The 14,932-nt window shown below is 40.6% G+C and overlaps 1 protein-coding gene across 2 annotated transcripts in view; it reads left to right on the forward strand.

The window, feature by feature from the left end:
* The window catches only part of LOC140118930 (uncharacterized), a 41,416-nt gene that overhangs the window by 17,014 nt on the left and 9,470 nt on the right, over positions 1-14,932 (forward strand). The window contains exons 1-4 of one of the 2 annotated variants that reach the window (XM_072137398.1): positions 9,169-9,347; positions 11,106-11,207; positions 11,289-11,348; positions 14,253-14,405. In XM_072137398.1, the coding sequence (XP_071993499.1) occupies positions 9,342-9,347; positions 11,106-11,207; positions 11,289-11,348; positions 14,253-14,405 (321 nt within the window). In that variant the 5' untranslated portion in view covers positions 9,169-9,341. Of the gene's footprint in view, positions 1-9,168; positions 9,348-11,105; positions 11,208-11,288; positions 11,349-14,252; positions 14,406-14,932 lie in introns of those variants that run through there. The other variant, XM_072137397.1, reaches the window with a different exon arrangement.

Below are 14,932 nucleotides of genomic sequence, written 5' to 3' on the forward strand. Positions count from 1 at the left end.
TGCAAGGGTTCAGGAGATATAGATGTTCGAAATGTGAACCCCTCCAGGCTGTCAGCTGAAGGCAGAATGAAGAAGCAGCTGTAGGAAAGACTTTCACTTTCACAGAAATACATGCACCCTTAGCATCTGTAGCTGCACCTGGATAAGGGTGATGGAATAATGCTGTACATATTTATAGCATATTTTGGTATAAGTTTATTGAGTTTTTTAACTTATTGAAAAAAATATATATAATTTATAAAAAATGCTATAAAGAAAAAATGATGTAATTTTTAAAACTACCATGCCGAAAAATGTACCGAAAAACCCTAACTCAGCTTATACTCGAATCAATGAAAAAATGAAAAAAAAAACCTCTCTATTTTCCGACGCCCTGACCGGTCCTCTTGTGTCTTCTGTTTGCAGCTCCGGCACCATCCTCAGCTCCCCACGCTGTTCTGTTGCACACACCATGACATCAGCCACTTGCCGACATCATAGTTGATGCGCCATCATCGGCACACAAGCGGCCGACGTCACGGTCTGTGCGACAAGACCACACTGGGAGCCACAAACTATGATGTCGGCAAGCGGCTGACGTCATGTTAAGTGTGAGGGGACCATGCGAGGAGCCGGAAACGGAGCTGAAGACAGAAGATATGAGTACAGAGGAGATATGAGTACAGAGTTTTTGGGGGGTTTTCAGGCTGGGCTGGGGGCTACTGGCTATATACGGGGGCCGCAGGAACTGCTTAAATACGGGGTGGGGGGGCAGGCATTGGCTATATACTGTGGGGCAGGCACTGGATATATATGGGGGGGCAGGCACTAGCTTTATACTGTGGGGGAAGGCAATGGCTATATATGGGGGGGGGGCAGGCACTAGCTTTATACTGTGGGGAGGCAATGGCTATATACTGGGGGACACTGGCTGGCTATATACAAGGGGGCTATTGGCTTTATACTAGGGGGCAGGGGCTGGCTATATACTGGGGAGCTGCTGGCTATATACTGGGAGGAGGTTGTGACCCTCGGCTTATACTCAAGTCAATACATTTTTCCAGGTTTTTGTGTTAAAATTAGGGGCCTCGGCTTATACTCGGGTCGATTTATACTTGAGAATATACGGTATCCGATCATGTTAAGTTCTCACATGTCATGAAAAAAAACAAGTAAAATTCTTATTCTTTGTAAAGTTTTCCAAAGATATCTGTCAGGCTTGCGGGATGTGGATCCTCTGGACCACTGCAGACAATGACTCAAGCCACTACCTGGGACCGGAGTCTAAGTGGTACACGGTTTTCACCAGAGCCCACCGCATAACGGGTAAGACAAGCTGCGGCGTGGTACCACCAGGTGGTTCCTCAGCAGTGACGTGTCTGCAGTGGCGGCCAAGGGGTAGAGAAACAGCAGACAAACTTGAGGTCCAAGCAGAGGGTACGGGAACACAGCACACAGGACAGCAGCACAGGGGAGCACTGGTACACGGGAACACGGAGGAGGTCAGGTAACACAGGAACACGGAGGGACTCAGGAACGCATGAGATACAGGAACGCGTGAGACACTGGAACACAGGAGACACTGGAACGCAGGAGACACTGGAACACAGGCAAATCGCAGCAGAGCTTTCTCTTAGGCTGTGAGGCACAAAGATCCGGCAAGGGCTTGCAGGAAGAGGCAGGCTATATAGGATTAGTGAAATGGCCAGCGACAATTAATGGCGCGCTGGCCCTTTAAATCATAGCGAGCTGGCGGGCGCGTGCCCTAGGAGAAGGGGACGCGCGCGCCGAGCCGCAGGAGCAGCAGGGTACGCCGCGGGAGCCGGGGAAGGTGAGAGACGTCGGCCACCGGACTCCCGCAGGAGCACCCGTGACAATATCATTTAACCTCTTAACGATCTGTCCCATTTTTGTTTTATAGATCTATTTTTTCCTCCCCACCTTCAAAAATCTATAACTTTTTCATTTTTGCATGTAAAGAGCTCTGTGACAATTTGCACTTCATAGTGACGGTATTTAATTTTCCATGTCGTGTACTGGGAAGCGGAAAAATTTTCCAAATGCAGTGAAAATGGTGAAAAAACACATTTGCACCATTTTCTTGTGGGCTTGGATTTTATGGCTTTCACTGTGCGCCACAAATGACATGTGTTCTTTATTTCTTTGGTGCAATCACGGGGATAACACATTAATATAGGTTTTATAATGTTTTCATACATTTACAAAAATTAAAACCTCCTGTACAAATTTTTTTTTTAATTTTGGCGCTAATAACTTTTTTTTTTATATATACTTTGGTGTATGGAGCAGTGGGTGGTTTCATTTTTTTGCGACTTTTGATGGCGTTTTCAATGCTACCATTTTTAGGACTGTACGACCTTTTGATCACTTTTTATTGAATTTTATATGTTTTTCAAAATTACAAAAAGTGGCATTTTTCGGCTTTGGGCACTATTTTCCGTTACAAGGTTAAACGCAGTAAAAAAAGGTTATTATATTTTGATATATTGGGCATTTTTGGACGCGGAAATACCTAACTTGTTTATGATATTTACTGTTTAGGTAATTTTTACTGTTTTAGGTTTTTTTATTATAATTTTATTTTTTACTTGTTTTTTATTTTTCCTATTTTTCCTACTCCCTAGGGTACTTTAACCCTAGGTTGTCTGATCGATCCTACCATATACTGCCATACTGTGGTATGGCAATATATGGGGATTTTCATCCTCATACATTACAATGTGCAATTAGCACATTATAATAAATGGGTTAAAATGAGACAGCCTCAGGTCTTCGGAAGACCTGAGGCTATCATAGCAATGGATTGCCGCTCCCCGATGACGTCAAGAGGAGCAACTTTCTAAGTCAAGATGGCGGCGCTCATGTGCTGCCACCTTTTTGTAGCCACCGGCAGCTTTGCCGGTGGCAATCGACGAGATGTCACCCTCGATCGGTGCTAGCACAGATCGCGGGTGTTACTGATAAGTCTTTGCTGCAATATGCAGCAAAGACTTACCGGCTATAGAGAGTGCTCAGCCCATGAGCCCTCTCCATGTACCGGCACCCGATGCGTACTATTACAGCATGCGTCGGTAAGGGGTTAAAGAAGCGTATAGCTGAATGTCTAAAATTGACCTGGACTTTCATGCAGCAATGTACCTCAGTCATGAAGGGGTTAAAGGGTTATAAAAAAACTTGTAAAATAAACTTGGGATGCTGGTGGCAAACCCATGGCATGGGTGCACTTAGAGCTATTTCTGTTAGCACCCAGGCCATAACCCCAGAACACCAGACAGAGCTCAAGGTTTCCTTCTGTAGTCTAAGGTAGTCCAGAACATGCCACATGCTATTTTAACTGACACATCCTTGGCTGCCTGGAACTACTGCATGAGTGAGATGGGTGGACATTGGATTATCATTGCAGCTCCAGCTCTGGACCCTGCAATTTTTCCTGTGGAGGGGAACCTGGAGAGAAACTACATTTAATATTCTGAATTTCTCCCCCTTCTTTCTACTGTATTGCTGTTACTTTGCGATAAATAAGTGACTATTGGTTGTAGTTTGGGCACTTGGTCTCTTAAAAGTTCCCCATCACTGACTAGACAGTTAGTATTCTATTAGTTTTATTATACATCTTTTAAAAGTAGTTTTGTCTGTCCAAAGCTTGTTACTTACCTCTGCTGGTACCCTGCTGAAAAATTGTGGGTGCCACCTGTATAAAAGGATAATAGGCACCTAATGAAGTCAGATAGTACATGAGTAGTGCAGTTTATCATACATCAACAATGTCATGTTCAAGTCCCCATATTGCACTTATAAAAACTGAAGTGAAAGTGAAAAAAACATATTGGGCACTTACAGGTCAGTTTGAACCTGGGCTATATCCAGCTAAATAAAAAATATACAAATTTGAGGTCTCCAGACCTGCATTGTTTCCCAATTTCAGCCAATTCAATCAATGAATAAATTCTATGGGGGAAATTTATCAGTGCTTAATCAAGCACCCTATGTGGGCGTGAAGTGGTACAGCCATCAGCGGAGTGGTCCGGAGTGGAGTGTTCCTGCCCTGTGCCTTTCTAGAAACCTGCGAACATTCACTGAAGCGCAGCACTTTTGGCAGATACATCATAAGGTCTTAGCCTAAACTGGGCTTTATCATACCCTGGTGCACGGAGCACCAGCATATGATAATTCTCCGCCCATTTGCCTTAAAATACCATAGAAAGACTGCCAAAAACAAGTCATCACAGGGCTATGTGACAAATCATGTAGCAAGTTTTGGCTTTTGAAAAGTTAAAACACTACAGAAAGTGCTCAAAACAGCCTTAACCAAGGGGTTAAGGTGTGAAATGGTAATTACTACTGTGTGACATATGCAAGCTCTTTACATGGTAACTATGGTAATGAATGCTTATGTCCTGGAAAACCCCTTTAACATCATCTAGTACTGCCATCAAAACATCTTTAGACTTTTTCCAGAGTGCAAAACTGATCAGTCTGGGCTTGTTCATCCCATCAGTCACCTGCTCTTCTTACACAATACTTATTGCTTGTAGGAAGCTGCAGTATAGCTACTAGTATGACATATAAGAAGACAAGATCTGAATCATATTTGCTAGAAGCGTTATATGGAGACAGACAAAAGCCAAACTAGCCTGAGTAAATATATGTTTACTGTGAATATCTCATTTCTGCCAAATACTCTTCACATTTTATAATCTTAGTCACTGCATATTATGAGCCTTAAACTACAAACAATATTTCATTTAAGGTCCTACTACTGCAGCTTTCTATATCAGGCATGTTCTAAAATTTAATTACAAAAAAATAATCATTCACAAGAAAAACATCCAAGAGATTATAAAGTTAACTAGCCTCCTACAAATAAAATATGGCTATCGGCCTAATGTAAAACAATATAGAGCACCTATGCTCCTATGTCAGTAATACAGCATGGACGATGGTGTTCCACTGCATTTCACCCATGTATGGATTATATAAGAGCTCCAATCTTGTATATCATAGTGAGGATAGAGTACAGGGGATTGCCATGTCTGACAGCTTTTTGACAGAATATTCTGTTAAGCATTTTAGAATTTCTCTCTACTACTAAAATTGTACAAAGTGAAAAAGTTTCCCAGTTCTACAGTACATAAAAGTAGTCGAAGCATCATGACACAGTGTTATCAGAGTAACCTCAATGATCATTTTTATTTGTCAACTCCTATAGCCCTGATATCTGAAATTACATTTTTTCTAAATGACTTCACCCCTTTATGGTTACCATCCAAATGACCTTTGATGAACACTTACATGATACACTGCTTACTAAATATACTTAAATGGCCTCTATTTACCCCCCCCCCCCCCTTGATATTCACTACCCTCATTCTAATGATCAGTGGTGAGGCCTCACAGCTCATACATGTAATTCCTTTCCTGTTTATAGGTAACCCAGTGTCAGAATTGAGGTTGGAGACACAGGTATTGGTGCTGTTTAGCCCCTTTAAGTTCACCAAACACAGTACTGACCTGGTGATTGACTGTTTGTGGCAAGAATGTAGCAGCTACAATTGACATGCAGAGCAATAGTAGAAGACCACAGTGTTGCCATTTTACCCTGTGTGGACAAGTCATACATTGTAATAAGGTAAATTCATAGAAACAGAACACTTGTTGATGGAATGATTCTCTATGACATTCAGGGGTGTACCCACCACCATAGCACCAACACCAGGCACAAGCAAACAACCTGACACAGACACACTAAAGAACGGAGTATGTGCAATATTTTATACATGTTATGCTGCACATCCTCCACACAAAAGGAATGAGGATTCTGCTCACAAGAGCTTACACTCTATAAGGAGAGTGGGTTTACGGTGCTTTTAAAATGTTAGTCATTATTTATTATCAAAATAAATAAATAATTACTGCTGCAGATAACACAAATTCAATCCACATCCCCAATGGAAAAGGATTCAGAATCCACAGTATGTCATCAGCTCTGGAGCAACTCTCTTTGCAGGATGAAGGTTGAGTAAAGCCACCTATCCTGCCACCGCATTAAAGGACACTTACCATCAGTTTGACCGATGGTAAATGTCTAGAATTACATACTCATTTCTTTATGCATTAATAGGAAAACCATTTTTAGTGCATAAAGAAACAGCATATTTGCTGCTAAAACGACTGTATATGAGTCGGAGGTGCTCAGGCTAACATCACCTGAGTAATGTATGCACGCCCCCCTGCTGTAACAGTACCTCCTGCTCCCGACAGGAGAGCTAGGAGAGAACACAGCCCCTCTCTTTCCACGCCCTGGCTCTCTGACGTGACTGGCCAGCTCCAAATTTCCCAGGGCGGGGTGGGGGTGGGGGCGGCGTCCATACATTAAAATCCGGCGATGACGAGAGGTGCTCAGGCATTATGAGCCTGAGCACCTCCGACTCATTTACATATTTTTTAAAAGTCATTTTAGCAGCAAAATTGCTATTTCTTTATGCACTAAAAACTGTTCCGATTAGTGCATAAACAAACAAGCATGTAATGCTGGACATCTACCATCAGTTTCTGTCACCTGTGCTGTAAGGCCCCTTCCACACTTGTGTTGCAGATCACGTCAGAGTTTGATCAGGGTGCGATCAGGGTTTGGTCAGTGAAAAACGCGCATTTTGCATCAGAGTGCAATCAGTTTTCAGTCAGAGTTTGTTCAGTGTCTCAGTTTTTCACGCACGTTTTCAATGCAATTTCAATGCAATTTCAATGCGTTTTTCATGTGCAGAAAATGCGCGTGAAATGGACTCAGGACTGAACTCTATCTTTTCTATGGCAATTGATGCGTGACTTGCAAAAGTAGAGCATGTCGAGATTTAAATGCGCGTTAAAAAAAATGTGCGTGTGTGCGTGAAAAAAAATGCTGAAAAGTCTGAAAAGACCCATTGGTTACAATGGGTCAGAGTGCAATGCAAGTTCTGCGCGTCAAAAGCACGCGCAGAAAACGTACGTGAAAAACGCAAGTGTGAAAGGGGCCTTATTCTTAAAATGCGAAGGTTGAAAGCTAGGGGGAACTGCAGAAGAATCTGTTGGTAAGATACAGAGAAAAAAAATGATATCAGGCAAATTGCAAGAAAAAATGCAAATGCAAATTTCCTTTGTCTATCTCAAGTGGTGTGCTTTTTGTTGCTGAGAGCTAATTTTTCAACGTATGTAGCATTTCACAGTATCAGTGGATTAATTTTAGAAAATGTAATTTACAAAATCTGCAGCAGGATATCATTGTAATGGATACCATTAATGATATTCATTACACATTTAACCTTACAATTCAGGGGTGGTGAACCTATGGCACGAGTGCCAGAGGTGGCACCTATAGCCATCTCTGTGTTCACCCAAGCGTAGAGTTTGCCAGACAGAATGAGTGACTTGGGGCCCAGGATGTGCTGCATTCAGCACTATTTCAAAGCAACACTTCATGGGATTTCTGGGAGTCTAGGAGAAGCGAGGAGGAGTGGGCACGGCTGGATAATCATTGCTCTGTGATTCTTCCTGTTCCAGTGGACCCCAGAGGAAAGGTATCATAATATGAATTTCCTCCACTTCTTTATACTGTATTGCTGTCCTTAGGATGCCAATATTATTCAAAACTGTGGGGGGAGTAGGGAGCAAGTTGCTGATTAAATAAGTGTTTTTTTTGCTGTGGTTGGGGTATTTGGTCTCTAAAAAGTTCATCATCACTGTTATAGGGTATTTCCTGAAATAAATATGAAGAAAACAATGCACCATTTAGTAAGCTTTTCATCTGAGTATTTCTAGCAGCAAATATTATGCTGCAAAAAACGCTTTTCTTTTTAGATTTATAAACATACAAGACATCCACCACTAACACCAGGAACTGTTTATGTGACATCATTGATCCCCACACTTAATGGCAACTTCTGGGGTAAGCAATTGCTTGTTAGACAACCCCTGGGTATAATGGCAATGCAGTATTCAAACACCCTATGGCAGTGGTGGCGAACCAATGGCACAGGTGCCAGAGGTGGCACTCGGAGCCCTTTCTGTGGGCACCCAGCACAGAATTTAGCAGATAGGACTCAAGTCTTCCTCCTGCAGTCTAAGACAGCCATGGACAAGCTATGATCAGTGCTGTTTTAAAGTGACACCTACTTGGCTGCCAGGACTAAAGGAGGAGCGAGAAGGTGTGGACAGAGATGGATAATCATTGGAGCCCTTACTTTGGGTCCCCTGATTCTTCCTCTTCACTGGACACTGGAGGGAAACTACAATTCAAATGTCTCCTGCGTTCTATTGGATTGTGTCCTCAGGAAGCCAATACGATTGAAACTTGTGGTACAGCAGAGATCAATAGGTTACTGCTCAAATTGTCATGTTGGCACTTTGCAATATAAAAGTTGGTTTTGGTTGTAGTTTGGGCACTCTATCTAAAAGGTTCGCCATCACTGCCCTATAGGGTCCCCTTATTAACCCTTTTTCCCAAGAATACACTTATAAATAAACACATTGATAATTATGTTTGTTATCCCTGCGTCACAAAATGAACGCTCTATTAGAATATAAAAAAAAATAATAATTCAAATGTCCAAATCAAAGCTTTTTCGCCACCAATAATAATCCTAATAAAAAATGATCAAAAGGCCATACAGGTCCCACAATGGTATCAATAAAAGCTTCAACTCGTTCCATAAAAAAACAACGACACAATATTCACCTCAGTACACTGAATTATAAAAAAGTTACAGGCAATCTAGTGATAGAGAGAATTCTTTGAGAGGTTTTTTATGGCAACAATGGGAAATGCAATTTGTCCCACAGATAACAAGTCCTTATAATGCATAGATCTCCATAGACTGTATACTATACTCATTTGTCAGAAAAATCCATAATGAGTAATCTTAGGAATCTGTAATAATATTGGGCAAATGATGAGGACAGTGTGCAGGATATTGTGGCGATGATTTATATAAATATCATTATATGACATTATTAGGGTAGGGGTGCATCTGGAGGTAGGGGTGCAGTGTCGCCTCGGTGAGGGGACAATGATTCTCTGTGGATCTTTGTATCCATCCGGCACCGCTTGGCCTCCGTCCAGGGTGTTTTCCCAGAAAGCACATGCTTTGTCTCGGGCGGTGGGAGAGGCTGCTCCTCTTATAAAGCAGCAAGCGGCGCCTTGCGTTCACTTCAGAGCTGACACTGTGAGGGACTGCAGCGCCTGGTGGGCACAAGCCTCCTGCACACACATAACACCCGTGCCCTGGATTATCGGGTGCCAAGAGCTAGCGGACCTAAACCGTGCCCCATACATCTGTGACAGAAAGCAGCGAGGACCCGACGCCACAATGCGGGTGAGCGATACCAAAGTTTCTGACACGCAGGAGAGCCCTGAGGTAGACGGGCACCAGTACCAGTGTCTGTATGGGCATCACGCCATTCATTAGCAGGAAGCCTGTACACATAGGGAAAGTTAGCTTTGTTTTTACCTCAAGGCTACAAAGTTATGTTGTCATGCTATAGCTCTGGTAATATGGATTTTATATAGCATACATGCCTCATAGAGGACTGTGCATTATTAACTATAACATGTATGTGGTGCAGAATCATGTATCTACAACTACTTTATTAACTATAACATGTATGTGGTGCAGAATCATGTATCTACTACTACTTTATTAACTATAACATGTATGTGGTGCAGAATCATGTATCTACAACTACTTTATTAACTATAACATGTATGTGGTGCAGAATCATGTATCTACTACTACTTTATTAACTATACCATGTATGTGGTGCAGAATCATGTATCTACTACTACATTATTAACTATAACATGTATGTGGTGCAGAATCATGTATCTACTACTACATTATTAACTATAACATGTATGTGGTGCAGAATCATGTATCTACTACTACTTTATTAACTATAACATGTATGTGGTGCAGAATCATGTATCTACTACTACATTATTAGAGAGAAGGTAACAATGTGGCAATAAGGCAACAAAGTTTTTTTTTTTTTTTAGTGATTTTGTTTTATAGGTGAAAACCCCATTCTTACCCCATTCTAAGTGATTTTTGCCATGATGGTCATTAGGTCATTACAAAATCTTAACTTATACTGACTAATGTATGAATGACAGATTAGAAATTCCCCTCCCTGAGAACTGCTCATCTGTCATTCATGATGTAACCATGGCCTTGGGTCATATGCATATACACTACTGCCCTTGCATGACCACTTCTGTGCTACACATAGGGAAATACCAGTTAGACCCATTGGACAGATTCATCATTGAACTGTGACAGACCATTTTATGGTATTTCTTTAGAGCTCTTTAGAAGTCATTTGCACAAGAAAATAAATTGTAATGGTTTGAACATCCTGTTAAATGTGACACATGAGATGTTAATGTCTGGAGAGAGCTTTTTGATTAAAAAAAAAAATTGTAAATTGGAGACAAGCAATTCCTAGGTTTTTCCTGCAGCACTGGGCAACTCAAGTGAATTTGCTCTTAAATTAGCGACTTTTTGAAACATTGCATGTCTACCACATGATGAGTTCGGAGTAAGTTGTCTGAATTAAGAGTGGAGCAGGTTGAAAAAATTTTTATAATTTGCAGTGAATTGTTAGATGCAACAATCTGGAGACATTTTGAAGACAGAAAACTTCCGTAACTGCATTGAAACAGCTCCCCAGCGAGTGTTAAAGGAAATCGACCATTAAAATCAAGCATGAAAACCAGGGGTACATACTCATAGACCCCTCCCACTGTGTGCAGAAACTACCTGCTGCAGTGAGATTAGGCAGAGGTAGGGGGAAGTCCCAAGGGCGCAGAGGGAGACACAGTGTTACAGTCTGTGAGGACAGAGCATGGAGGGGCTCAAGTAACACCCCCTCCCAGAGCCCCTCAGTCTCATTAGCATAATTGTATTGATGAGTGTCCCTGGTTTATCATGCTTATTTAGATCTAGATTTTGATTTTGATTTTCTTTAACCTAATTTATTTCTACTTTTTACCTAATGTGACCTGAGAGCTTATGTCACGTGTCTGTTCTCCTATCCTGGTTCTTCTGCATGTAATAAAATTCTATTCTTTCTAGGCTATCATATTATGGAGTGTTGTGCTACTTATCTTCATGGTTCCATGTAGTGAAAATTGTTCCATAAGCTTGACAGTAGAAACCCAGCTCATAGACGAAATGGTAAGACCATGCTACAAGGAAGTGCAGAATTTAATTCTTTTCAAGGCATTTTATAACCATGGCCTATTATATGTCTTACAGATTGATTCACTAGGTAGTTTCTGTTCTATGCCTGTGAAAATCCTACGTAAAGAACACGAGGTAAGTATTACAATATGTGGAACAGACTAAGTTTAGTTAAATGACAACATTCATTGATAGATATTGGAAATGTTACATGAACCCACTTGTACACTTTATTTATGGCTGAATCAAGGAGTGTAGTGTCACATTCAGGTGAGTACAGGTGTCCTGGTCTCCACCAGTCCTCTGTAATGTACCAGGTACACGAAGAAGAAAGCTGCACCTCTCTGAGCAAGTCCAAAGGAAAAGAAACTTCTTATTGTTATTTAAAGGGGTATTCTCATCTGGCATTGACATTTAATTTAGTTCATCTTCTATATATACATTTCTTTAATAGAATGTCATTAAAAATGTTCATGTGTTAAGATAATTTACCATAAATGTAGCCATATGATCACTTTGAAATAAAATTGTTGTGCTTGGATACAACCACCTCTGCTGGAGTGAATGTACAAAAAAATAAATAGATTTTGCATATGTGTCCCAGAGCTGCCATGTGGTCAGAAATGCTAAAACCAGGTGGTCAGGCAACTCAATAATACATGCCTGGCCACTGCTTTAAGAGTTTCTGTGATGGTCGTATCCAAGGACAAGTATCTCGTTTCTAAGAATACATGACTACATTTTGGGGAAATAATCTTCACACAGATACATTTCATGTAATTAAAAAAATGTAAGAAATGTGTATATGCCAGATTAATTAAATAAAATGAAATTGCCCAGATAGGATTATCTTCATTACCCATATAAACCAATAACACCACAGCTTTAATTTCCTAACATGCTCATAAAGAATATAAGCCACTCTGTAATGGGTTGTGGAAAAAACCTTTCTTACAAATAGTATTAGATTACTTTAATCTTCAGCTCGAGGCAGAATTGGCCAAGAAAAGGCCAATAGCCTTGGCAGCATCTGCATAGACTTTTCACTGTGTCTTACCACAGAATTTATGAATTGGATATAGAGGCAGTCCCTGGGTTACATACAAGATAGGGTCTGTAGGTTTGTTCTTAAGTTGAATTTGTATGTAAGTCAGAATTGTATATTTTATCATTGTAATCCCAGCCAGAACTTTTTTGGTCTCTGTGACAATTGGATTTTAAAAATGTTGTGTTGTCATAAGAATCAGGATTAACACTAAAGCTTCATTACAGACACATTTGATAACTGTTACAGCTGATCATTGTAGCCTAGGACTAAAGTACAATAAATTACCAATATCCAGAGGTCTGTTTGTAACTAGGGGTCGTATGTAAGTCGAGTGTTCTTAAGTAGGGGACTGCCTGTAGTGGAAATGTAATTATTAAGGCATACTGGAATTGTCAGCTGTAGAAGAAAGAAATGGACCATTTCTCACAACTTATTATTATGCCAGTAGTTATGATTTACTTGTTCATTTTGTACTAAAGTTACATATATTTTTAGCATAGTTATAAAGCAACAAACACTTAAAGGTGTGGTCTGATTTTGATACCTAACCTTAGGGCAGGTTATTGATATAAGTTAGGTTGGGACTTGACTCCTTTAACCCTCATTAGGAACTAGCGCTAGTTCACTATACAGGACCAGAAACTGCTCATGCCTCATGTTTATTGAGTGCGCCATGGTACTGCACCTCAGCTATAATTCCAATATTGATGACCTGTCCTGAGGCTTCGTGCGAGACGGTCATTGGTGCCCGAATGTCTAGATTAATTTTTGCAGTTCTATTACCTTCTTTTAATTTGCAGGACAATAAAGGCCATCTACCACCAGGATCAGGGAATGTAAACCAAACACAAAGACATGGAGGTGTGTGCCCCCTCTGGCAGGATCTGCTGTTCTTTTAGCTTCTTATGCCCTTGTTTTTAAGAAAAAAAGGCTTTAAAAATTATGGAAATGAGCCTTGGGGCTCCCGGCTCCATTAACAACTATGGAAAGTAGAGCCCCTAAGGCTAATTTGCATAATTGTAAAAGCCTTTAAAAACAGGGCCTAAGAAGCTTAAAGAAGAGCTGCATGTCTGTGTGCTTGGTTTACAATCCTTGATCCTGGTGAAACATGATATAATCACTTGATATAATCATTTTTATTAACCACGTGTTCTTTGTTTGTAGAACATGCAGATAAATTACTAAAAATGCTTTTTTTGTTCCATTATGTCTTTATTGAAAAGTTTTGTAAACAGTGCATACATTAAAGAGTATCTGTCAGCCATTATTTGTGATCTATCACATGATGTGTTAATGTTATTGGTAATTGTTAATGTATTGTCTTGCATATGAGTGTGAGCTGTAACTGTCATCATTAGTGTGATTGTTACCTGCTATATAAAATCAACTAATTTGTCCTTAAAGAGGACCTGTCACCCATAAAAAAGGCACTAGCAGCTGCTTACGAAAGCAAGCAGCTTGTAGCACTACCTCATTTTTAGCAGTGATAAACTGCTAGCTTTATCAGAACCCTCCAATAAAGCTAGCAGACTCTGCTGCACAGTACAATAGGGATGCTGGACCGCGCTCAAAGGAGGCGGTGTCTGCAGCCTGAAGCCGGGTAGTCCCCGACGGCCTATGCAGTGGGAGTTTATGACTGCTAAAAATGGGGTGGCGCTAGAAGCTGCTTACTAAATGGGTGACAGGTTCTCTTTAAGGACAAATTAGTTGATTTTACGTAGCATGTAAGCATGGAGCCGAATGACAGTCATGAAGGGGTTAATGTCGAATACCAGTAAAATTCTTTGAAATATGTGTGGGCTGTAGAAAACATGCAATCCCTGTCTTTTCTGGGTAACAAGGATCAGTACTGCACTACAGCTGTATTGAATGTTCGCCAAGAAAATTTCTGGCCCTAAGCCCATGCACTGCCAGATTTTTTATCAGTCTTTACAGTTTATGAGCTGTAGATCTGGTGGAAATGCTGTTTCTTCACTCTTGCTTTATTTCAGGAGGAGCAGTGCGACCGTTGGGCACTGGTATACGAAGTGTATGGCCTCTTGGAAAAACTGAATTTTACTCATGGGAAAAAGAATTATGTAAATAAGAAAACAATAATAAAGAGTTACGTAGCCTGCATAGAGGAAGAAGACTATGATGTTAAGGTATGTCCTGCATTGGAGTCTTGAGTAATGTCAAGCCGGTTTCTTGGGCTAGTGATAGATATATATATATCTCTGAGAAGAACGTGGGACAGTCCTATGAACTGATGTTAAGTCCAACCTGTCACCAGCTAAACATTGACATTTGTGGTGACATATTTAAATTATGTCACCCATGATTCACGCAGCCATTTTAAGCAAAATGTAGATGTTTTGAAGTTCATTTTAGAAACTAGAAATCACCAAATCCTGCAATATATTTGGTGATTTTTTTTTTTTAACTTCAGTTAATTCTTTTTAATTCCTTTTTCTCTTTACCTTAAATGGACATTGTCACCAGCTAAACTAACAGCACCTCCAGGTAGGGTATGGAATTTGTCATTCCCTCTTTTATGTAAAAAACAGTAAAAAGACAAAAAAAAGCTTCTAAAGTCCTATGCATGTTAGCTGAGAAGAGTCAGTTTCTCTTTGTCTGACATATGACGCCGATTCATTCAGACGCCGATAGGCTCTATAGAAGGATCTCGTGT

This window comes from Engystomops pustulosus, chromosome 2, assembly GCF_040894005.1.
Source record: "Engystomops pustulosus chromosome 2, aEngPut4.maternal, whole genome shotgun sequence".
Classification (NCBI taxonomy): Eukaryota; Metazoa; Chordata; class Amphibia; order Anura; family Leptodactylidae; genus Engystomops; species Engystomops pustulosus.